Raw genomic sequence first — 25,655 nt, 5'->3', positions numbered from 1 at the left:
GTTTCTTTTCAGGAATCGAAAACAAACAGATAAATTATGCAGGAAAAAAATTTAAAGATGTACATCATGTGGTAAACACAACATGTCTGTGTCACAATGTGTCTTAAAAGAAGCATTTCATGCCAGCATCTCCTTTCCACAGAATATGATGCACTCATGAGGACATGGAAAGGAACAACAGAGAAAATTTCACTGGACTGATGAGGAATGCATTGAGCAAAGAGTGCCATCTAGGATCTACCTTTGATCACTTTACAGATAGCACTATCTTGGATACATCCATTATGGGCTCAAGTTAAAGTATCCTCATAAACATTTTAGTCTAAAGCTCTCAGATTTGAACAGATCTCCATGATCCGCTACAAAATTACTACACTGTGTTAATAGTGTTGCATATTCACCTAAAGATGGAATTTTTTCCATCATACTGCAACAACTGTTAATACCTGTCCCTAAAAAGTCGTCAGAGCTTGCATCATCAAAAACAAGAAATTCAGAACCCTAGATATAATTGATGTGCCCTGTAAATTCACAATCATTGAATAAATACATAACAGATCTGAAAATGGCAGGCTGCCACAGCTCCAAATTTACAGCAGGAAATTAATACTTTTCCACAAAATTTGTCATTTTGTGCTTTGGTCAATGTAGGGAAAATCTCTGAGGGGAGAAAGGTAATCACACACTCATCCTTTTTTTTTTGATCGCTGAGGTCACTATAAAATTCTGACAACACTGCAGATGGCTTCGCTCAATGGTTACAAAACGAGATAATTATCAACAACTGCATTTTACCTGGGGCTGTCTGCTGTGGTGAGTTGTTAGAACTGCTGTTGCTGTTGCCGTTACTTTCGTTACCCCCCAGCCACGGGGAGAGGTGGTTCAGCGATACCTGTTCGATGAACGACGTTCCATATTTTCGAAAATACCACCATTCAAAGATCTGAAGTACAAAAAAGGAGTAACAATTAGTTAGCTAAACGCGCAGTACAATGATATTTTTTCAGGATAAACAGGAAACGATTGTACAGTGTGAGAGTTACTTTCCATGAATGACATTGCGATTCTGACAATGTTCAACAGTCATGACATCAAGTATACTACATTTTCAAAGGAGTAATTGATGTCACCAAGGATTGCGATTCATCATGGATTAGGATGCAATAAAACGGGAAATGAGACATCGATCTCTTCCCTTTATTTCAAAGACACTTCTGCTAAAGGTCAGAGAAAGCATCAGGACACAAACCGTGGACTGAGTATACAGAGAACATAGGCTAACACAATTTACTCATTTACTAGAAATTTCCATGAAATGCAATGCAAAGGAAAGAGATGCCTGTTTCACTGTAGGAAATTGATTTGATAGTTTTGTTTTGTATATCAATGAGAGTTTCCCTTTTAAAGGCATATTTTACTATATCTTTCATCAGGGCCTGATGAACAAAACTCCCCCTGTTCACAGCAGATTGTAACATCACTTTTTGTGACTCCTCATGGTGCATATTGCACAGTTACAGTACACATTATTCTACAATTTGACAATTTACCATGCATCAAAAAAGAAGAATGAAGTTTTCATTTCACCCCTAACATAGACTAGGAAAATATGGCAAGTTGTAATTACACCTGTTACACTCAAGTGGAATATTTTATTGTTTTTTGGAAGACGTTTCACTGTTACAACTAAACACTGCAGTTCCCTATGGCCCGTTCCTACTGTATCCGTGGCGATTGCAGATAGGGTACCTCTTGAATTGGTGACAAATCACAGCAAACCTATTTACTGAGAGGAGATTTCAGTAAAGGAATTCGAATACAGACTTTTTGTTGATTTTTTCTGGTGTGCTATTAAAAATCAACTGAATATTGAAATGTACTTCTATTTCTGTTTCCTGTTTTCAATATCAATGTATGATTTCAAAATAAGCATAAACAGTACTTCTGGATTGCAGATTGCAGCCAACGTGATGTCTCATTCATTCATCCGCCCAACATAAATTGAAAATGGGAAATAGTAGTATACAGTCTACTTCGTGTTTTCAATTTGGAGCAGACATGAGCAGTGGCATGCTGCCCCACCAATGCAGACGGTAATTGTTATACTGTGTAGGTACATTTGTGAAATCATCAGCCTGCCAATGGACTCCTATATCTTATTTGGTGCAAGTTTTGCTCCAGACAAAGGGGTTATAAAAGAGACTGGTCCGTGCAAAATCCTCTGCTACATATGAGTCAATAAATGCATCAAACCAAATGAATGCCTGGGAGGAACCATTTTGCTTCTTGATACAATTATCAATACAAGCTCCCCACCTGTTGTCAGGGCCTGGTTGGGGCAGGGGCATAGTTATCAAGAGTGTTAAATTTTTACGTCATTTTTTATTTAGCAGGATTTCATTCCTTTTCATGCATGCCATACCCATACCAAATGTAGTTTTGGTCAGCCCTGGAGAGGCAATGATTACATGTACCAGTTGTTCCAATTAGAGTATTTGATCTGCCTCCACTCGTTTCAATCTTATGCCAGCATGTGCCATTTTAAACAATGGTTGGGGTATATTGATGTCAAATTCTGGTCCATCTGCGGGATAATTTTTTCACACATTTTTGTTACAATGACATTTATTATTGTGTCTGTCTCTCTTTGACATCTGGGTTGGCAGTGCTACAAGTTATTGCTCATGTCTGCATCAAAACTGAAAATATTAAATAGACTTTATAGACTATATTTTCAATTTACATTCAATAGCCTGATAAATAAATAGGGGCAAAGCATTTGGCCGCTACATGCCATGCAGCAGCACCATTACGGTTATTTTGAAATGATGACTTGACGTTGAAAATTGAAAACAGAATTAGAGGTATATTTCAATAATAGATTTTAACTTACCAGAAAAATCAACAAGAAATGTATTTTCAAATTCTTTTATTAAATCTTACTGTAGTAAATATGTTGGCGACAATTTGTCACAGATTCCCTTGATATCATTCTTTTATAAAATACATCAAAATTTGCAGCAGAATGACTTTGAAATGTGGAAGGCATTTGTCTGTTGGTGGGCATCAATACAGCTACTGATTGAGCTGTATCATCACTGTCTGCATAGCTACCTGATGGGCTGTACTGTGAGGAAAACATTTATCTTGAAGATTGTTAGAGTAACACACATTATTAAACTACGCATGCATAGTTTTCTCAAAGTGCAGACATGCTTACTCAAGAGATGTGAGCAAGCTGTGCAAGATAGCACGGTGTTTTTCCAGCCAGCAAAACAAACAGTATATACTTCTCACTGTGAATATGTGACACAATGGTTGCTGTGCATTTCACTTTTGTCACAAGTGACTGCAAGGGATATCATTCATAAAGCTAATTGCTATTTTTAAAATGAGAAAGTACTCACCAAAATCAGGCCTGATATCAAGGATGACGTGCCTGTCAATGCCACATAAAACTTGGGTGTCAAGGTATTCAAAAACATTGCTACTGTAAGGCAAAAATAGAGAGAGTAAAAAAGTCAGTCAGTTTGTGTAGACTTTGGTGATTACAAAGAAAGTTGAAATAAGAGGCATGGTCGTCGATCAGAATCACCATCAGTCACTTGTGTTGGATCCCCTAAGAGTAAACTGTTATTTTTATGTAGAAGTTGCATGTATGCTTGCGACCTGAGGTCATGTGGGTGACCCTCAGGTCAGCGTATGACGACTATGTCAGCGGGTACATGAGCCCTGCCATGAGTATCAGCTGTTCAAATGCATGTCACCCAGTGACCTTTCCATAGCATCAGCTAGTGACCCAAGATATGATTGGGTGACCCTGCATGGCCGTTGACCTGCCAATGACCTGCATATCAACCTATCTCAGGAAACCACACATCCCCTAGTTTGTAGTTCATACCATTGAATCAGTAAATGATGTAATAAAACATCCCTGGTAATAATAACATGGGGGAAATTTTTGATTGAAATATTTCTACTGATAACATCACAACCAACCCATACTTGGAAGGCATATAAACTCTTTTTAATAATTCCGATTCAGTATAGTGTTACAGACTAAATTTATAACGTACATCATTTTTAATATACACTCTCCAGACTCTATCAAAACATTCAATTGCTGTAATAATTGTAAGTCACATTAAATCATGTCAGACCATCTTGCAATGTTGTTGTTACCTTGCTGTGAAGCAAGACTACCATGAATCTTCAATGAGTCAGTATATTTTCTACATCTTATCTGAACTTTTACTACTGTGTGTGATGAAGAATGACATGTCCGTTGCCAATCACGTAACGTTCCTCACTTGTTACAACGCTCAAACTAAGTTTTCATTTCACAGGAATCAAATTTATATAACAATGTCATCATGGTTGTGAAACAAAGTGGGAAAAACTGATCCCACCACCATGAGCTCTCTGCTCCGCAGCATGGAGTCACAGTGTAAAAGAAAACACTCAGCACTGATGGTCAGCTGTCCACTGTACAAATGAGCTGATGGCACAAAATAGCTTGTGTAAACTATCCCAAAGGGTTGTAACTTGGAAATATTTATAAAGCAGGCAATCTTGAGCTGAGCATTTAGACAGTGTTTAAAGAATGCCAATTGAAGATACACTGTTACTACGTCTACGTTTTCCATTGAGAATCATCGCATAACATCTCTTACTTTTCAGTGTAGATCATGCTGTGAAATTTCAAGCAAATATCGCTGTAAATATTGGCAAGTTTTACTGTAATATTCATAATACCGGAGAATTAATATCGCCATATTCGTGGTGATATTAGTATTTACCTGGGGAGATGCATTTACTTTGATAAGCAAAATGATGAAATGAATTTAATGGTGACAACGCTCCGTTACTACATGTATATCACATGATCACAAACTGATTTTCAGAAAAGTAAATTAACAATATGACATTAAAAATGTCACAGTGTTTGTATTGCAGCTACCACTGCACAATGCAGAACTATAAACAGTAAATATTGTTATCTATATGGCAACATATCATAATGTGCCTACATGTTATCAAAAATTCATCTGTAAACTACACGTCAGTGTTTATAAAATGAGAATGAGGTATCATTTCAGAATGTGACAAACACACCACGTCACTTTGATAAAATCAAAATTTGCCATGCATTAAAAATCCCACAGTACAGTCCAGTTATGTGATCCAGAGCACGTCTGTTCAATGAGAATTCACATGCAGCAGAATACACGTACAGTACACCTGAACACAGGGAATGATTTGAGTAAAAAGTGTAATTTGTGCTACGTGCTATACCGTCCAACTTTGGAATATCAATGGAGTATGCGGCAGCCTCTGAGGATTTCTCTGAATCATAGAGTATTTCTTTATTCAGGTTTTACTATCAACACTGTATTCAAAACTTGCATCAATCTATATTCTAAGAAAGGTGATAGCACTTAAAAAATGCCCTTTCTAGTTCCGACTTTTCTTTCGCATTTCTGTATTTACCGAGTCCTACTGGCTGGTGCCTCTTAGTTACTTCATTTATAGTAAAAGTGTACTGAGGAACCATCTCAGATTGTCACTAAGTTCAAGAAACGAAATTCCTACGTTTATATAAAATTCCCTCCCCCTAGATGAAAGTTAAAAAGTGTGATATGTTGATGTCTGCCTAAGAGTCAGAGTAAAATGTAGAATTTTGCTATAGCTACTTGAGAATATGTCTCCCCTGACCACATTACATGTACATTGTAGAGTAATTGATCAAATTTGAATACTATTAAATATAGCAAATTTTGTTCGTACGAGTATGCAGTTTTGTTTATTTTTACACACAATGTAAAGAGAACTTGTAATCACAAAATAAAAGCGCAAAAGTGAAGTATAAACTGAATGAAGGCCAAATCCCCTCCTTCCGTAACAAATGAATGTTGCTTTTTGAACTTTAATATGTGCCAATGGGAGACAATCCCTAACAATCAAAGGGACAAAGTGTCAGTTCCACGGAGTAACTGCACGCATGAATTTTGACAAACTGGGGTTGATTTTGTCATAATTTTAATTCTGTCAGAGATACTTTATCGTATGTAAGCTACGTATTTCCAAAATTGCTCTTGTTGAAAATGCGGTTGATTTTCCAACAGGACTTGACAGCGTGTTTGGTATGGACACTTTATTATGTGCACATTAAAAATAGGATCAAACAAAAATAGAACTTAGACTTAAAAACAAACATCAAAATATAGACATACATAAACAAATGAGAAAGGAGAGGTGCTGGGTTTTTGGTCTGTGTATGAATACAAAATCATTGTTGTATTCAGATAAAACTTCACCCAGTAAGGCTGCAACTTCCATGTTAATGTCATTTTTGTTAAAAAACTATTACTTTTTACGATGGAATAACTGTGTTGTAAACTTTGAAAAAAGTTTATATATTCCCAGGAGCACAGGTAAATGTAGCCAGTTTCAAATATTACAGTAGTTCTGGGGCTATTTTTGTCCATGAGAAAAATTGTTTGTTCTGATCTGCTTGCTGAAGCACAATTGATTAGTCCATAATATCTGCGTTGTCTGCATTACACATTGCCATTGTCATAGAAAAGTGACATACTATACATGTAGGTACAAATTCAGTGCTTTTAATAACATCTGAGGAGCCAACCAACAGCTGAAGGGCTAATGTATGGTTGTACCAGGCATTCACTCCACATGTTGCACTCTTAAGAAGCAAAATTAGAAGGTCAAACACCCATTACTGTTGACGGTCTAATAGCTGATCAGAAATTTACAGAACTCTCCACTGTCCTTGCATATAAAATAGATGCGTTCCACCAGTGCTTTCATGGATATAAACTGAAATAACTTCATTGATAGATTCACATAACACACAACTGCCAACCACTCATTATCCGTCAGCAGTCAGTAAAACCCTCCTCATACAAGTGTCAAACTCCTCATATGGAAAAACAAATACGGCATCTATCTTGATTGTAAAGTTTGTTACAAAGTAGAATCATCATGTACAGAACACTAACTGATGCAAATTGAGAGTCAGACAATTATGGTCTGCTTTGCTTTGCACCCTGAGTTCACAAAATACCATAGGAGAGTGGGTCAGACCCCTTGTCAAGTTTATGGTTCACTATGGTTTCCATAATTGTAAAACAAAGTGCCATATTCACTGATCTTTCATGCATTATTTCAGAACGTCTGATAAAAAGATGATTCCAGGCAAATACTTAGTTTCTTTTCACATTGATAGAACCCTGAAATGATTGGAAACCATTCCTATTATTAAAACACCATCAATGATTCCGATTTAACATAGACCCTATCTAAGGTTGGATTGCATAGAAAATCTGCGGTGCTCGTAGGGCTCAAAACAAAGAGTGCATCTCGTAGGAAGCCATACGCATGTCACTCTTGAATCATTAAAGAATCTATTCTTCTATCTCCCTAAACACATGTAGAGCTTCATAAAACTCATCAATATTAAATGGACTTTGATAGTACAATGCAGAGACAGATTTGAAAGTCAACATGTTCATTTATGAAAAAATCAATCCTGTGCCTTGGGAACTCTGCTTGTAAAGATGATGCTGTGGATTAGAAATTGGGGATTATGCAGTGACATTCTAAACCATGTCTTTCTTCATGTTCCTGAGTAGATTTTCCTTCATAATGCTTAGAATCCAATCAAGAATATCATTCATCTTTTACCATGTAAAATAATTATCAGAACTGCGTGTATCGGGGGGGTGGGGGGGGGGGTGTGGGGGGGGGTGTGGACGGAGAGAATACCGTGTTCAAGAACATAACGTGAGAATTTGCATAGAAGTGGAAGACAAATGTTGTTAAATGCAAAAGATGATGCAAAAAAAGTGTAAAATATCCAGACTGACAGAAACAAATGCTGTTATTTTTTTTTTGCACATGTGTGGAGCTATACTTCATCATCAACAGGAGTGTTTACCAGCTTGTATCTCACAGGATATGTCCCGAAGGCAATTATCCGATGCGCGGATAAACACAAAGCTGGATTTCAATGTTTAATCACGGCAACAAGGCGACTGTGGAAACAAGTGACGCCTGCGTTCCTACCTGTTAAAACTGATGAACAGTAAATCTCCACAGCTCTCCCTCAGGCAAACCTGATTAATTTTGTTATGAACCGTTCAGTACTGAACTGAAAATCACAGAGAGACAGCCAGCTTCTGGGACAAGCAGAACACACCAGATGATTTTCCCCTCAGTATTCTGAAAGACCATCCGTCCACCATGAAGAGGTCGATGGCTTCCCAGAGAAGATAATAACTATTATTTTCATCATATTCTTATCATCATCAGTCTTTGCCTTGAATGTGCTATCTTGGCAAGTTGCTAGGCAACTGAATGATGTCATCAAGACACCGCTAAGAATACGTGTACATTAAAAAAGAAATCTTCAAGGTCCTTGGTGTTTCAGAAAATCAGCCCCAGGAACGACAAGTTTTAGCTGAAAGAAAATTTCATGCTAAAGTAATCCAAAGATTGCTAAGCCAGAGCTGCTTCACAATTATTCAGAAAGGAGGGCCGACTCATTAATACCCCGGTATACCGTATGGATGAAGAGAACACGCATGGCTCTCATTTCTACAAGTGTTAAAAGATGAAACAAGCACTTATTGTGATCGCTTTGTGCTGAGTAACAGCCTTGATGACGGCCATGAATATGTATATAATGAATTGATAAAGAATTATTTGCATAAAATTTCAATACCGAAACAATGCTCATTAATATAATTTGCATAAATTAATAGTAATCTGCCCCATTTCTTGCACTAATAGGGAGTATGAGGAACTAGAAAATTAAGATCATTGTGATGGTGAAAGTCTGCCGCAGCCACTGATCTGTGAAGTGAACACGACAGGGCCTTCAAATGTGATAGCATCTTACAATACACTCACTGCCTAAAATTACTCAAAATGAAACCAACTTATTCCTCACTGCCGATGCCCGTCCAATATCAAAAGGATTTTTTTTTCTTTTGGCTAACGGTGAACAGAAACCCGACAGACCAAAAATGACAGCATCGATGAAACTACTGGTGTCTTCCATCAGAAAATACATAAACTCAAGGATCCAATAAAACATCTTCACTGGTGGGAGGTACTGATCCGGCTGTACAAAGCAGCAGTCAGCAACTGCTATACATCATCTCTGCTGACAATTTTCATGTTTCTGAATGGAGTTTAAATGGATAAAGGTGACTACATGTACACGGGTCGTACGTATTCCACTATGAAATATACTTGGCATGTTACCCCTTAGCAACCATTCAACAATAAATATTTCACATGAATCAAGCCTGACACAAATTATTCAATATATTGTCATCCTAATTAGTGTTCTTTGCTCGTAAAATACTAATTGCATACTGGACAGGGAAATTGTCATGTTGCTGGACTCAAAAAACCTCAGGAAATGGGAATTCTAGAAGAACACAGGAAATGCTAAGAAAGGCCCTGCAAACTGGCTTCTACTGCCAGAAAAATCACAACCTCGATTTGAATCCTTTTGTGTACACAGATAATATGCCAGAATTATTACAGCTCTTAATAATGTAACGTTACAATTGTATATGGAGAGCATTGAGCAGCCGCTGTACAAACACTTCTTTACATGGTGTGCTTACACAGCATAATACAATAACAGCATGCATCCATAGCGATAGTACACTCAATACCCAGGTCTATACAGATATCAACTGTTTCATGCTGACATTTTCCTCTTCTGGGTGACATAAAATACTGTTCAATTCATTTGTTGATTTCTGAATCTGGTGAGAGGAAGGAGGATACACAGGTAGATTTCATTCAGACTATTACGATTTATTGGATAAATGATAAAATATCAAGGGTTCACTCTGTACGATATTACTTTCTTTTGGCCCAGATATAAACGTAGCTTCTCTGAAGAGATGTGACAACAGATGTCCAGTACGACTGTATCTCTGCCATAATAAAGGTTTTATTGTCTATCTAATACCAAACTTTAATACTACGCAAGATAATATTATCCCCCCCCCCAAAAAAAAAGATTGAATGGGAAAATGAAATTTACTGCTGTGTGAAAATCTGAACTACCGTAGGTATGCTGCATCATAGACCGACAACAATTTTACTGAACACTTGATATGAGCAACACATCAAATCAGTAAAAAGGCTCATTTTCAATATTCTGGCAAATAGGATGGGAGGACAATACAGCAAGTTTACGGTACAAATAAGCTTAATAGCATCATAATGATCACACTGTTTTCTTTCTCACCCTCATCTGATCTAAATTCCCCTTCAAATAATCACAAATGCATGCAATGTCAACCCAACGATGAGATCTTCAGACATTTGATCGCAACAGAGTATTGATGGTGACATTTCACACCATGATTAGTACCCATGATGGAACATCACAGACTTTGCCCCCAAATTACAAAACTGTATCTGAACTTGGATGAATAAAAGGTGAATGATCAATGTGAGCGTCTAATACATTGGCATATCATGATATAAACATTTGTCATAATTTCTTATGATTTCCCCCTCAACCACAACCAAAGCATTCCAATTTTTAAAGGAGAGGGGAACATTCCCCCTTGTGGGAGACACCTGGAGAAAATACTGTGATTAGCAAGGTTAATAATGAGCTATCTGATAATTATCAGCATGTTTCTTGATTGGCAGCAGATTTTTACAAAATCACCAGTTCAGCTGCACTTCTAATTACTGAGTTTTAACAAACAATCTGGAAAAAACAGGATGATATTGATGGCTATATTCCCACCACACCTAACAATGAAATTCCCATCTTTAGTGTGTTGTGACAGGTCTACAGAGGACTGCCAGGCCCTTGTGCCTAGCAATGAAACAATACTATCTGATGCTCTGAAAGCTATCACCGCATCACAGGGTAAGGGCAGCTTCATAGCATTGTTACTGCCCTATTAACCAACCTACACCATCCACCGTTTCAAAAATCATTAAATTTCAATTATTCCTATTAACTTGATAGGGAGGTAAATGTTTTATTGTTAGGCATTAAAACCCCTACACAAGAGTTGTAGAATGTTAAAAATGTCACTTGAGAGTGAATTGAGTATAGAACGATAGAGTGCCAGCATTTTCTACTGCTTGTTCTGCTGTTAGGAGTATAACATGGTGAGAATAGAATGTGCAGCACTGACTACAACTATAAGTCTGTCAATCAATTGACTGAAATTATAAACTTGTGCAAAACAGATATATGGAATAATTTTGATTGTAATGTGTTGCCATCCAATGCCTGGTGATTTCACCGAATTCTCCCTTTCTGCATGTGAACTTCTTACCTAAAATTCTGGAAGTGACCCAAATATTGTCCAATAACTTCACATTTATTATCTTTGATCTGATATGGATGGTTGATTATTGAAATTGTTAATTCATTAAATTTTTGTATACCTATTTACACTTGTATTTACTGAAATTAATTTTGTACAACTGTTTATACATATACTTACGGTAATTAAGTTTATATTATACACATATGTAATTAAAACTATACACCTGCATGTGTGAGTGAAAATTTCAAGAGTTAGAACAATCCTCGAATATGGTTATTCCAAAGCTTCCAAAACTAGTCAAAATCCATTGGTTTGCATAGTCTGCAGCATAAGTGGGCTATTTGAAGCCATTTTTTGTTGACACACTTCAGCACACATCACAGATACCAACAATTACATGAATAGCTGTGACAGCAATAACATTTAGTGACGGGTGGGATGAATGCTTTTCACATCGGCGGTAAAACGCATTGATGGGATTTCAATAATCCAAACATATTCAGCATTACCTAAACAATCTAAAATACAATTGCCGTTTAATGGATACATCTCGGGGCAATTTACATTCACAGAAACAGTGTTCACCTTTTCCTTAGTTGCTGATATTCCTCAAGAGTTTTTGATAACCATGACAACAATCCAGATGCAGTATTTACAATTCATACCTTGATCATCTCATCCCTACCTTTTTCCTTCTAAACAGGTCCACCAGCCCCATTTAAAACAACGGAGATATACCAAATTTTGTTGGTAAAGGGAGGAAACTTGTCAGAGGATTGGAAAATTGTTACAATTTCTCTTTTGTTTGCTTTTGTATTCATTTATTTAATTATTTACATTTTAGAAATTATTTAAAAAAATCTGTAAAAAATGCATTTTAAGAAATGGAAAAAAGGCAAACACAATGGATAATGTATATAATCACAGGTTCCAAAATACATTGTATGATCAAAACTATTGTACCAAAACCTTTGAGGTCATTGTGTTTTCAGCAGCTATCTACTATGATCTCATTTCATTGTGGCCATAGTAACCAAAATTTTCCATTTCTCATTGGTGAAATTGACTCCAAAATTGATTTCATGTTTTAACTGCGATGGGTGATGAACAATTCTCAGTAACATCGCACTGGGATGCTGTTTTGATGCCTTGACACTGAAAGACAACGCTTTCTATAAATGTTTAACAGGCAAAGTATTGTACCGGTACTATGTAGTGGCATAAAATGCTGAATATACTTCCTGATCATGTGACTGATGGTACAATCCCTCTCAAATAATTTATCAGAAGGAGTTCTCTGCCCCATCAAAAGAAGTTGTGTCGTCTGTCTATACATTTTTGAGATTTGGAAAGAAGGAGGCAGGATGACAGTCCGCCAAAAAACACAAATTTTGAACAATGGGATTTCTGTGCACATCCTGTTTTTGGCGCGACATTAGGCCTTGAAATTACAAAGCAGCCTAGCCAAACAGTACTGAACCAACTGACACTTGCACAACTATGATTCCTTGAAGCTGAAAGTGAAACCATCAAACAAGCTGACATCGATGAAAAACTAAACCACATCACTTTGATGCTAATCCACTGCAGCAATTACGGTCTCTGTATTCTGTACGCCTTGCATCGTTACACATGATTTACTGAAAATTTCAACGTAAAGTTTGGATCTGTCCGGGTATGGGCCCCCTGATAATATGATATTTATGTCTAGTATGATGATGAATTTGCATCCATGAACATTCTACATTCTGAGTATGCCTATGGGAAAGATACTGCAATCTTGGTGTACATCATTTTGTAGTTCATGGGAAACATTGGCAGGACACTCCTTTAAGAAGCCTGGGCATTAATCTTTATGGTACAACATGAGCCTATCAGTAAAATATGGACCTGCTGGCCTTAGGTACTGTACAAAAAGAGTACATGCACTGGTGAACACACTGTGTCACCAACAGCCATAAACTACTAGGAATGTCTTTTATGTATTACAGACTAAGTCACAGAATACGAGACAGGGATAGTTCAAAACTGCTGTGTACACATTTCTGAGCAAAATATACTATGCTGCTAGTTGTAAATTTATCAATTTGCTGGATTTCTACATCCTGTAGTGTGATTTGCATTTAAGGTGTCCATGTGTGAACATACATGTATAAAGACTATCTTTTTAAATTTCTTTCTCTGACATTATATATTATACCACAAGTTCTACATTTCAGCAATGCTGCTGGAGTTAAAGGTATACTGTCACCTGTTCAAATTTTGCCACAGTTATCATGGAAATTCTAACCAATAACAGATTTTAAGCGGGTGGCCGCTTTTTAAAAACAACGCCCTCACATGGGCATTTTGAATACCAAGGAATACCCCTTTGACCACATATATGGGCATATTTAGATTACAGGTGACTGTGTACCTTTCATTATGTGCATCTTCAGGAAAATGTCAAAAGAATCCTCCTATTTTTGCTCAGAATATTGTTATGTGCAAACAGCTACAAAAAACGTCAAAAAGTAAATTTAATTGCCATTTTTCCAAAGCAATATTAAAATGAAGATTATTGTGATAATTGACATAACTGTATGTGAATACATGTATGACATGCACATGACATATTACAACAGCTCATTTTGGTATTTCAACACGACTTTAAATCACCTTTGATGAACTGAATGCTGTACACAGAAACTTTGCAACATGATATCCTAAATCAGTTCAAAACCTCCTTTTTTATTGTTGTCTGAACAACAGCTTGTTTATCAACAATTTGCTCGACCATTCTACATTCCCAGTAATGAATTCAATCCCTTGGTGATGATACATATCAAGCAAATTCTCATCACTTGCATTGCATTATCTATCATGGCTTCACAACATTTGACGACAGCATTGAATATGACAGAAAACAACACTTCCATTGCCTGGTTAATGGGATATCAGGGTGACATACAAGGTGATGACCTTAATCAACTGTACAGACAACGTCATTGATGCTTACACTGATCCTCTTGGTGCATAGACTGAAATGTACACGTATAGTCTCTCAAATTGTAGACCCAGAAAAAATGATACATTATACAGAACTTATTTCATAAATTGAAAAGGTAGACTATAAATAAATATACAAAAAAATACATGAATGAATAAATTGATAAATACATATGACTGAAATCAACATTACCAATACGAAATAAACAGTTGATAACTGAAATATGCACATATTCACAAGTACAGATGTGGACAGACACTGATATTTCATTGCCAATGAGTGAAATTTCTGACAGTTGCTGTTCCCTCCTGTCAAATCCAATACATTACATCTATGTCCAAGGGGATTGCCTAGCCTGGCCTGCTGCCAAGGACTCATATATAAAACCACTCCTCTGGTAATTTTACGACAGTTGCTCAATAAAAAATTGTCAATAAAGAAGCTGCAGCCAAGTCCTAACACTGACAGACACTTGTTAACTTTTGAAACAAACGTGTCAACTGATTGATTGAAATCACAAGACATTATTGTTAGAGAGAAGAAGATGAACAAATCAGCGCAGTTAACAGGTCTTGTTTCCATGACATTTATTTATCTGTTATTTCCTCAAAAACCTGAGATGGGAATTGCTAGAAGTACCCCACCGCTTGAAATATGTGTCACCTAGCTTCTTTCATTAGTGTTTGTTATGAGAAATAACATTAAAGAAAATAAATCCATATAAAGTGGATGATATCAGACAGGAAGATGACTCAAATGGGATACAATAATTTAATTTACAATGTCCACAAACAGCGTAACCAAACACTATCTTTCATGTATACGTGTGTTTTTTCAATAATTGCCAATCTTTACACAGTAACTAACTTGTTTCATTCTCAAAAGGTACATTTGTTTCCATGGTTGCAATACATGTATATACACTTTTTTCTTTTTCAGTAAAATTTTTGTGACAAAAGAAACGGTGTCCAGTGTATGTCACAGCACTGGCATGATGACATCACAGTTCATTTTGTTCTGACATTGAGGTTACCGAAACATTTATGTAAACAGCATGAAAGGAACATCAAATCCTCTGATGGCAAAATGTTTTGTTTCATTATCAAAAACTTCCATCATTTTGTGTACAGCAAGTACAAGCCAAACTGATGGTAAAATCACCAGCTCAGAAGGCACAAAACCATCGTAGACAGTAAAAGTGTGGCAATATCTATTGACACTTTTGCAAGCACACATTTGATTGTGCCATTGATTTTACTGTGGGCGTTTATGGCCAAACTCACTCCAACTTGTTCATATTCCGACTAGGATTTCACCATTTTCCTTCAGATGATCGAAAAACAGGACTTACTTGAAACACAATTCACACCCACAAGAATCAATCTGCCATTAGAGAAGAGAAAATTTTGTGTGATGCGGGCTTACCATGCACAATCAAGGTACTCGCAGTGACTGTTGGACATGTCAGGCAATTACCAAAGGAAACACGCACACACACAAGAAAATCCTGCTTTTACAGCATAACTTCCTGGTTTCACATCTACTATATCATGATATGAACGCGGAAAACCCATTGGCAAAACTTCAAACGATTCTCTTTCCTGGAAATTGCAAAATGTCACAATAATAGTTTGCTTGATTTCTAAATTGACCGAACTGCAATTGAGATCTGTCTGGAACTAAAAATGTCTCACTGTCTAGCGTGTAACAACCTTTATGAGAATTTTCACTTGATAACTGTTCCTGCTAGTGTTAGTTTCCTATGACATACTACACATAGTCTACTCTGCTTTCTAAACATAAATTCGATTTTTACTCATCAATGCAAAAAATAATCCTTTAAAATAAGGGATGAAGTGACACTCAATTGAAATTAACTGTGATTTACTCATTTTTCATGGACTTCAGGTTTACATCAAATTTACTCCACAAAGTCTTAAAATTGACAGAAATTTCCATTATTTCCTTAAAGAGACAACAGCTGTACATTTTGATGATATTTTCATTGCTTTTGTTGTAGATAAGGAGTAATATTTTCTTGCTCTTCTTCCTGAAGTATGTTGAATTTCTAAGTATGAAACTTGAAAATGAATCCTAGTCTGGACTGGAATTCAGGTTAATCAATTACACTTGACACTGCACACATACACCTTGTTTTGACAAGTTGAATACTGGATATATTAGACATGATTTTGAGCATAGCACATGATGTGTTTCAGAACAAAACATGAAAATTCATAAAAAGGTAGAGCTAATGGAGCTTTACTGAGGGTACTAGATACAAAATAACAAATCATGCCATTCTACTGCTTTGATGTCTTTTAATATGACATTGTCAAGTCCAGGGTTTAACTTTATTGTCAGTGCAAAGTTCATTTGATCTCTTCAATACAGCTCTACTAAAAGTCATTCAAATAAATCTCTTTGCCACAGCAAACCAATACCGAGACTTTCACTGTAATAGCGTACCAGACACTGTACTACTTGCATGCGCTTGCACCTCAGGTTACCTGGAAGTGTCCCCATTACAGTCCCCTGCAGGCAACACTTACTGCTACCCTAATATGTGATATCATATCTGTAAATTTTTAGTACATCATCCGAGATCTGACAGCTTAATCTAAACCATGATAATTTACCATTCTGACATGTATGACGCCGTCAATCAGAGATGCGATATGCATCTTTATTTCGTTTTATGATATCCCTGTCACTTACAAATGATGAATGCATCAAATTGTGTGACTTACATATATGACAATCAATTAAGTATGCTTCACTGCTCAAATAGGTGAGTTTTAAGGTTATGAAAACATCGGCGAGTAATTATAGTTTATATAAGCTTTTTTTGGTATTTTATTCTGATATGGTCTATCTATATACATTTTATTTGATTTATATTATCTATATTAACCTAAATATTCTATATCTATTCAAGGTGGCAACATAAATTTTTACAATACATTTAGTGAAGTGAGCAACGAGTTTTAAATTTTACTGAAACAAACCCTTTAATTTGTAGACTTATTTAATGTTGATTAAAGTACAGATTATTATTCTTTGGAATTTATATTGCATAATTCATAAAGGTAAGAAAACAGACTTCTCAAGCTCTGCATTGCTGCAAAATCAACATGGTTTAGAAAAGTGAGTATTTTCTTTTTCTGGCTTTTCACATTGCAACAATAATGATCAGTAATCTAACTATGACAAAAATATTCTGAACAAAATAACACAAGCGGTATTTTCATTAATCCTCTTCTCTCACAACCGGAGATTCACATGATACTTTTACATTGTAACACACTGTAATCTTGGTAAGCTGTTTATACGGTAAGGTCACACATACAGACAAATGATGCTAGTCCAAGGTACTGTCACATATGTAAACAAAGATCTCTAGTAGCACTGCGTATAACCTTCAAATGATCAAAATCACGATTGGAAACTCAATGTTTTGCAAACATGACTTCTTTCGATTCCCTTTTTTTTTATTAACAAAGAAAGGCTCTGTGAAGCATGGAAGTGAAAGCTTGATGACCCCAGAACACAATGCCGTGTTCATTGTTTTCCAGAAAACTTGAATAGTCTGTCAGACAGTCGGAAAGTCAAAAAAATTCCTGCAGGATATTGACCTTGCTTTTGGATTTTCCCATATGGCACTGCTAGCATGAGGGTAGGCATATCCATTTAGGGTGGCTAACATCACAAAGTTACTGTGCCAACACGACGTCATCCATCATATCAGTCTCACATGTGGGCCTGCTTTATCGCCTTCTGCATCAAACATACCGTATATCATGGACAGCCCAGGACGCAGACTGAAGTCTTATACCCAATCTCTCACTGCAGGCGCAGCATGAGATGGCCGTGCCACACTACCGGAAAATGGGCCAGACGGAATTCAAGTGCACGGGATGGTGGATAAGGAACAGCAAAGCCGATTCGACAAGAATCTCAAGGACCCCTTAAATGCCCTGTACAGTTGCCTTCCTCAAGGATTCTGAAGCCTGCATTTACATATAACATCCACATGAGTGTATCAGTGATAAATGTATGTATGGAGTGTGTAGACTCCAAATGACAGTGACACTTCACATTTAAAATACGTGTTTGAACCGAATAATATCAGCATGCACTGATGAAGAACGGTACGTCTTTGTTGCTGAACAATATAACAATGCTATCTCTCCTCCAACGTGTAATGTACGGCATCTATTGTAATTATGTGTTTCCAGAATATTCACTATCACACGTAATAAAATGAAAGAACAGCTGGCTGAAAAATTTACCATTAATCATGTCGGTTGTGATCTGGAGATGTGCGAGGTGTCCTCTTCTCAGCAACGAAAAATCTTCAGGAAATCAGTGTGAAATGTGTTATCCACTGAAGCCTCAAATGGAGGGGAAATATCCTCAACACTGTCTGCTGGTAGCAATGGAGACAACACAGGACCCTCCACTCATATAATGAGGTACAATGTGGAAAATGAGGCACAAGTGGGGGAATTCTAAAGCGCACTGACAGCCTGCACAAAGAGAGACATGATTGAGGCTGCACCATTTTTCCCCAAGGGGTGGCAGCTTCACCCGGGCGATTTCCCACACGGCAAATGAGTTGCCACATATGTATTCTAATGACAATGATGATGTAAGGAAGTGCTATAATTGTCAGGTCACAGTGGCTCATCATGATCATTTGACGCCATGGTCACACAGGGTGTGAACAGGAGGAACAAAAGGCACAGAATGGGCGTATATGGGAACACGTTTTCCAATGTCCAGTAAGTATAACTGTTCCTTTTTGTCTGATAATAACCTTTCCCGCATGCACTGTTTCATCCACATACATCATCAGCATGGGTATCATTAGACAATCGAAGTTATTTTGTTCCCATATTTGATTACAAAATCGGAAAAAAACACAATATTTGATTTATTTATCTGTCTAATTAACCCAAACCTTAAGCTTCCTACTTTGATTATTAATATGGATCTCTTGAATAAGTCAAACTCTGGGCTGCATGGAATATTGATAAACTTACATTGTAGACGTGAGTGAGCAAATGTTGGAACATCATTTATCATCCACGTTTGATATGACATTTAATGAGCTATTAAAACAACACATAGTCTGCCTGTTGTTTTATCTGTACCCTTAGAAACGTACTAGTTGTTCTGTCAAGAAACTTGCTAAGCCCATACAGTTTATGTATAAATACTCTGTTATCCGGATGATTTTTTGAAAATTTAGTAGAAATTGATATGGAAATGAATTAAAACAGTGAATAATATCCAACACCACAGGGATGCACTCATGAGTCAGTTTGTTGGGTTTTGAGATGTAAATGAACCTACCATTGAATCTCACATAGGAGCCATGACCCCACTGTCTACCCACATAAAGCCCTTACGGTGGAATGACATTTTGTTACCATTACATAGAGAAGTATTGAATACAAATTCAGTCTTCGGTAAAGTACAATAAACACATGTGCCGCTTGCTGACAAGGGGCAGTTTCATATCCGCTTACGCACATTTGTAAATAATGAACTTCAAACAATTTTTGTGCTCAAATACAAAAGTATCATGAAAGTGTCTTTGAAATGTGACGCAGGTGTTGTGATAGAAAATCTTCCATGACAATTTGATCAAACACAGACATATTTTTTCATTACAACTCTTTCAATGCAATATCTTGACAAATTAAAACATTATAATATACATGTGCATCACATCAGTGTAGCAGCTTCGTCTATTACGATATGTATCATATCAGCTTACAATTGACCTGATGGTGCAATATAGGGTCATTTGAAGACTCATTAATGTTCCATATTTATCATCATGGTGCAAATGGCATACAGTTAAGTGTCATATCGCTGCATTGAATTCTGCTAAACCTCTTGTCTGTAGCTTACTGCTGCACCACAATTTACAACAGTACGCTCTAGCAAAATCACAACCATTCCAGCTGGTTTAAAATTTAAACCAGTCCAGGGTAGGATCAAAAAAACTAATTCAAACGATTTGCTCAAGTCAAACTATCAATAAAACGTGTCTAACAATACTGATCAGGGTTTTAATCTTGTGAATTTTTACTTCCCTGAAGATCAAATTCATTTCATTTTAAAAGAATTGTTTTGGGTGTCAACCTACTCTCTCACCTCAATACTGTATGTGGAGTATTGTTGAACCGACATCTGACATAAGGTCATGCATTCTGATGACACCTCACAAACAGATCACGACAAACCATGAAGGTTTTCCATTTTGTTTGGTTTTAAATTATCTATGCAAACCAGGTAGGTGACAACTTTGCCTTCGAAAATATTTGGAAGTAAGATTTTTTGCTTTTACCTAATGGTCGCAATTGAACGCCCAAATTTTTTCCTACAATATTGTGGATGGGTAGGCTATTTATAAAAACAAACTAGAAAAAAATTCAAACCAAACTGTACAATATGCAACTGCTTGTCACTATAACCAATTGACAAATTAGGGTATTGATGAAATGTAAATGTTTTCAGAGAGTTTAAGCTTCACTAACAGACTCAGAGGATTAAAATGGGGAGGGGGTGCATTTGTTTACTATAGTAGGCCAGAAAATGTAGTTGGAAACGCCCTTGATACAGTAACATAATGCTGTATATTTAATTACATACATGTAGATGGGTCGGCAGAAATGTCAGTGTCATTCCTGAAACAAATCATGTACCAAATTTTCTTTACACACATTTTGTACAGAATGACTGACAAACAATGCTAAAAAGGATACAAGTTGCAAAAAGCATTGGAACATGTGAAGCAATCAGAGGGCCAAATATTCCTTTTGAAGATCAGTCTCGTCTGCTTGCCTGATTTCACAGCAGCTATGTCATTGTCATAGACTGAAACGCATCCCATGAACAATGCTTCAAATTTTTACACCATTAAGTGTGAACCTAGAACTCTTCTGTGTTGCCACTGGGAATGTTAACATCATCAGAAGTGCTGTGTGTCCCCCAAGTGGCGAGAAGACACAGCATGTGTGGCGATAGTTACAAATTTTCATTCATACCATAGAGGGCGGTATTCACATGGCACAGGTTAAATGGAGGACATTTTTTTTTTGGAAGTTGAAAATATAGATCACCTTTCACAAGTAATTTCAAAAGAAATAGAGAACTGAGAACATTTTTCCACTTCAACTGGTAATCCACTGGTCTCTACATAACTGCTTTTGAACAAAAACATTTGAACAACAACTTCTTTCATTTTTCAATGTTGTATGACATCATTTTGGTTCAGAGATCACAACCAAAAGGCTTCTAATGCAGAAAAATTAATGAACAATAAGAAATAAAAATAATTTCAGTACAGAAAACATTCCATAATAACTGGGCATCACCTCTGATTAATCAAAGTGAATTTACTTTTACTTACAATGCTGCCAGTCAATATTCAAATTGCCAAATGATACAATTGGCTACATTCTAAGTTGAGAAAACTCCGAAAAAAAAAACAAAAACACACTACTACACTGTATATTTTTTCAGTATAGAATACATGTAGTGATGTATATTTGTATTTCATTGACTTTCCAGCAGTGTAACAAGTGATCACAAATGAAGCAGTCACAAATGAAGCAGTCCTGAAACAATATTCATCTGTTTTCCTCTCATTTGCTATTCCCAACCTTTCGAGCAATGAGTCACATGCTGAGCACATTTGCTCATGGATTGTGTGCTCTGTTCAATGAGCAATAAATGATTGAGCCAAATATGGTGTGGGCAATGTTGCTGCATGGACAGACAAAGGCACTGAGTGACTTCAGTAGCGACTATTCAAAACAAAAGTGAACGTTGGACAGCCACATAAGAGAAATGACAGTCCAAAAATCACTCACACAATCGTGACACTTGGAAAACATTGAAATTCATAATTTATGCATGTTCCTAACTTCCTTTATAATAAGACCAATCTAGAATTACGATTCCCATGAATTTTGAAATTTGTGATGCAAGCTCTCTATGTACTCTTCAATGAGCAGCCTACCCAAGGTCGTGCTGTCATGACCATTGTATTGAAGTCTTAACAAATGCCCCACAAACAAAGGCCAGACACATTGAAAAGGAAAAACTGTCTGCACCAATCCTGCAAACACTTAATAAATGGCCAGAAATCAAGACCAGAAAGTATTGCATCGTATGGTATGGCTGTACCACTGTTTCTTTACTACAGAAAACACCAGGTCCCAACCATGCCATGTGGTGGACATTTACCATCATATCAATTACTTTGTGTGTCCATTCTGGAATATAAATGCCATTCAGTCCCCTGTCCAACTTTCAAGGTTACGCTCAACAAGAATATGCCATGACTCCATTGCTGTGGTCTAAAAACTCTTCAAAGTTTTGGTGTATACTATGCCAGCCCAGTAAGTTTTAAGGGTTGCGTTTGACACCAAAACTGTTTTTTTGGTGTACTCTATGCTACCCCATTAAATTCTAAGGGTAGAGTTTGACAACTTCAAAGAGGCTCTAGGCTAGCATTGCTGTACCCTTTCTAAATTATTCTATCAGTTCAAAAAGAATTTCACTGGTGGAAAACTACATCATGCTATACCCTGTGCAATAGACCACACAATGATGATAGTACTACGAATTACTCTGTTCGATGTTCAGGTCATGCTTTTTTTTGTAAAAAGTGAGATCATGAGTAAACAGTTCAGAACTACCGTATTACGATACTCTGGAATGCCCTCATATGATTTCTTAATAGACAGTGGCAACCAATATTATATATTATAATTTCAAGCAAAACTCTAGCTGGTAAATTTGACCAGCAGCCACAGTATGCTTTTGCAGTATATTATTTTAAAGTGTGTCTGGCAAAGTGTCAGTCTAGCATTATCACCAAACAGCAAAAAATCAATGTAGATGCAAAGCACAGTACTACATAACAAACTACAATAACCAATGGTCTCATCTGATAGTGATTGATTTCCATGAGATACAAAACAACTTTGTACAATTCCTCTTGGAAGCTATTATGTCAATTTTTTTGAAAATTCCAAGTTTTAGAGAAGATATGTGTAACCTATACACTGCATAAAACTTGAAATAGAATTACGGTTATAAAAAAATCAGTTAAAATGTAAAAGAAGAGTTATAAAATACGATTTGATATGCAGCAATTAATTTGAATGAAGAATTTACAATACCGTAAACCTGATAAATCTATTGTTTTCGAGAAACTGGTGCTGAACAACCACATGCATATCTGTTGGCTATTTACACTTACAAGGGTAACCAAAAGATCCAAATTACTACACTCCTTACAAAATTTAGCTGTTGCATCTGTAATGCTTTGGATATTTGATTCTGTGAGCAGCATGAAACTTTTGCATTCATTTACTGCATTCACATTTAGCAAATTAATTATAGAACAGCTGGCTGGCTGTTCTCCTCACTGAATAAAGGCGAAGGCTTTCTTCAAGTAGAGCATTTTAACTTTAATATATTTTACTGCCATAAGAGTCAAGAGATTAATAAACCGATGGTACAGTTTAAAAGTCACTTTTGAATCAATTTTCAATCACATTCATTTTTCCTAAAGGGGTTCCTGCTTGATTTTGAGAACAGAAAATAATTTTCCATGAAACAAAAATCTGCAGTATTATTGGGGAGACATTTCGGTTTTGACAAAAGAACTTTGAGATGATTCTGGTTTCTTACTTCCACCTTGTGTGTCAATGTGATCAAAGAATTTTATGTACATATATGCCCCTTATGGCATAGTTCATTCATATTTCAGAAAGAAAATATTCATGATACCAGTCTATGAAATTATCACCTAAATCAAGATGTTGCATATCTGCATGTCAACAGATACTCTGCATTTATGAAATAGTTGAGTTCAGACAGTCTGGCTTCTGTACAACATATTTCAGTATTTAGCTTGTAGCACCAACTGCACAAGTGTGAATTACAGGCTCCAAAGTCCATAAGTCACATTTGAGACTGTTGCTGCAGTGGTATACATTGTGAATGATAATGATTGATTCTATGAAAAAAAACATAGTTGCTTAAAACAACCAAACATATGGGTAATTGGGCCTTTTTGTGTCCGGATAAAAGTTATTGGAAAGATCTTCATTATTCATGCCATCCCGCTTTGCAGGAAATTCATGAACTATTTATTATATTAATATCTTCATCGCTTTTGGTTTCACTTTCATAGTTTCGCTGCACATGCATCCATCCATGGCTTTTGAATGTGTATATATATCTGTGTTGCAAACGGAAATGAGTAAATAGTGTAAAATCGTGTCCCAGCAGCTGAGCGAAAGACTTTCAACTTACATCAGTGGAATGTCCACTGGGGGTTTCCGAACATTTCCGGATTCCGATCTGATAGACAGTACAAGATCCAATTTCGCTTGCGCTTCCACTGCCCTGCACAGTTGTGCCACCTGCGGTGTGACCTAGATTTCTGCGCCGGTGTAATCATATGAACTATTGTAATTACTTATTTCTGCTGCATTCAGATGCACCCTTTGGAAGCCAACCCTGCACCTAGTTAGTGCGGCGATGTATACCTCACTAAATTTCCGCTTCACTTTTCCACGCGTTCGCATCCCTAAAGACCGGCAATCGAAATAACTTGTCGATACTATATTATTTGGATGCTACAAAAGTTCGAATGAGTTCGATCAAGTCTCCTTTCTAAACGAACGACAGAAACAACCAAAACGTAAACCCTGAAAACAGTACTTTCACTGTTCACAGAATGTTGGGATATCGAAAGTTTACGATAAATTATTGGTCTATGACCCAGTATAATGTACAATGTACATACACTGAAGTCAGAGATGCCCCTTGGTCTAGTAAAAATATACGTTCACCTTCGCCGAACGGCTGTAAGACTATAACCATCCCTACTCACCGAAGCTGGCATTCTCACTCATTTTCAGAGGCACTCGGAGAACATAAATGAGAAAGGCCACCAGAAGAAACCACAGAAGCCAAAGGTAGCTCCAGGCCCAGCAAGCACACGCTTTCAACTTGTTCAGAAGAGTTGTCAACACACCCGCCATGTTGGAAATACATCACGCATGCGCATTCGGTTACTTGATGCCAACAAATTATGAAAAGAGAGGCACAAAAGAAAAATTTAACGATCCAGATCTAGAGGCAAATTCATTGTATTGTCATCTTAATGACAAGATTTGAATCATAGACAATATCACAATGGAAAGGTCTTTATGTGTCGAAGTGATTTGCAAGTGGAGCTCCAGGGAAACTATGAATATGTAATTGCAGCTATTCTGCATCTG

At 36.7% G+C, this 25,655-nt stretch overlaps 1 protein-coding gene and 1 long non-coding RNA gene across 6 annotated transcripts in view; one reads left to right on the top strand and one right to left on the bottom strand.

The window, feature by feature from the left end:
• The window catches only part of LOC139135724 (suppressor of tumorigenicity 7 protein homolog), a 42,494-nt gene extending 17,079 nt beyond the window's left edge, over positions 1-25,415 (bottom strand). The window contains exons 1-3 of one of the 5 annotated variants that reach the window (XM_070703370.1): positions 25,265-25,415; positions 3,408-3,490; positions 796-943 (exon numbers count right to left, since the gene is read on the bottom strand). In XM_070703370.1, the coding sequence (XP_070559471.1) occupies positions 796-943; positions 3,408-3,490; positions 25,265-25,415 (382 nt within the window). Of the gene's footprint in view, positions 1-795; positions 944-3,407; positions 3,491-15,759; positions 15,824-18,626; positions 18,794-25,264 lie in introns of those variants that run through there. The other 4 variants (XM_070703371.1, XM_070703372.1, XM_070703373.1 and 1 more) reach the window with 4 other exon arrangements.
• LOC139135725 (uncharacterized) lies at positions 18,883-25,423 on the top strand. The gene is made up of 2 exons (XR_011553023.1): positions 18,883-19,118; positions 25,293-25,423. It is a non-coding gene; the product is annotated as an uncharacterized lncRNA (long non-coding RNA).
• Positions 25,424-25,655: the final 232 nt, after the last annotated feature.

The sequence above is a fragment of the Ptychodera flava genome, chromosome 6 (genome assembly GCF_041260155.1).
Source record: "Ptychodera flava strain L36383 chromosome 6, AS_Pfla_20210202, whole genome shotgun sequence".
NCBI classification, from domain to species: domain Eukaryota; kingdom Metazoa; phylum Hemichordata; class Enteropneusta; family Ptychoderidae; genus Ptychodera; species Ptychodera flava.
Note: the sequence above shows the minus strand (reverse complement) of the source record. Positions and strands in the feature narration are given on the sequence as shown.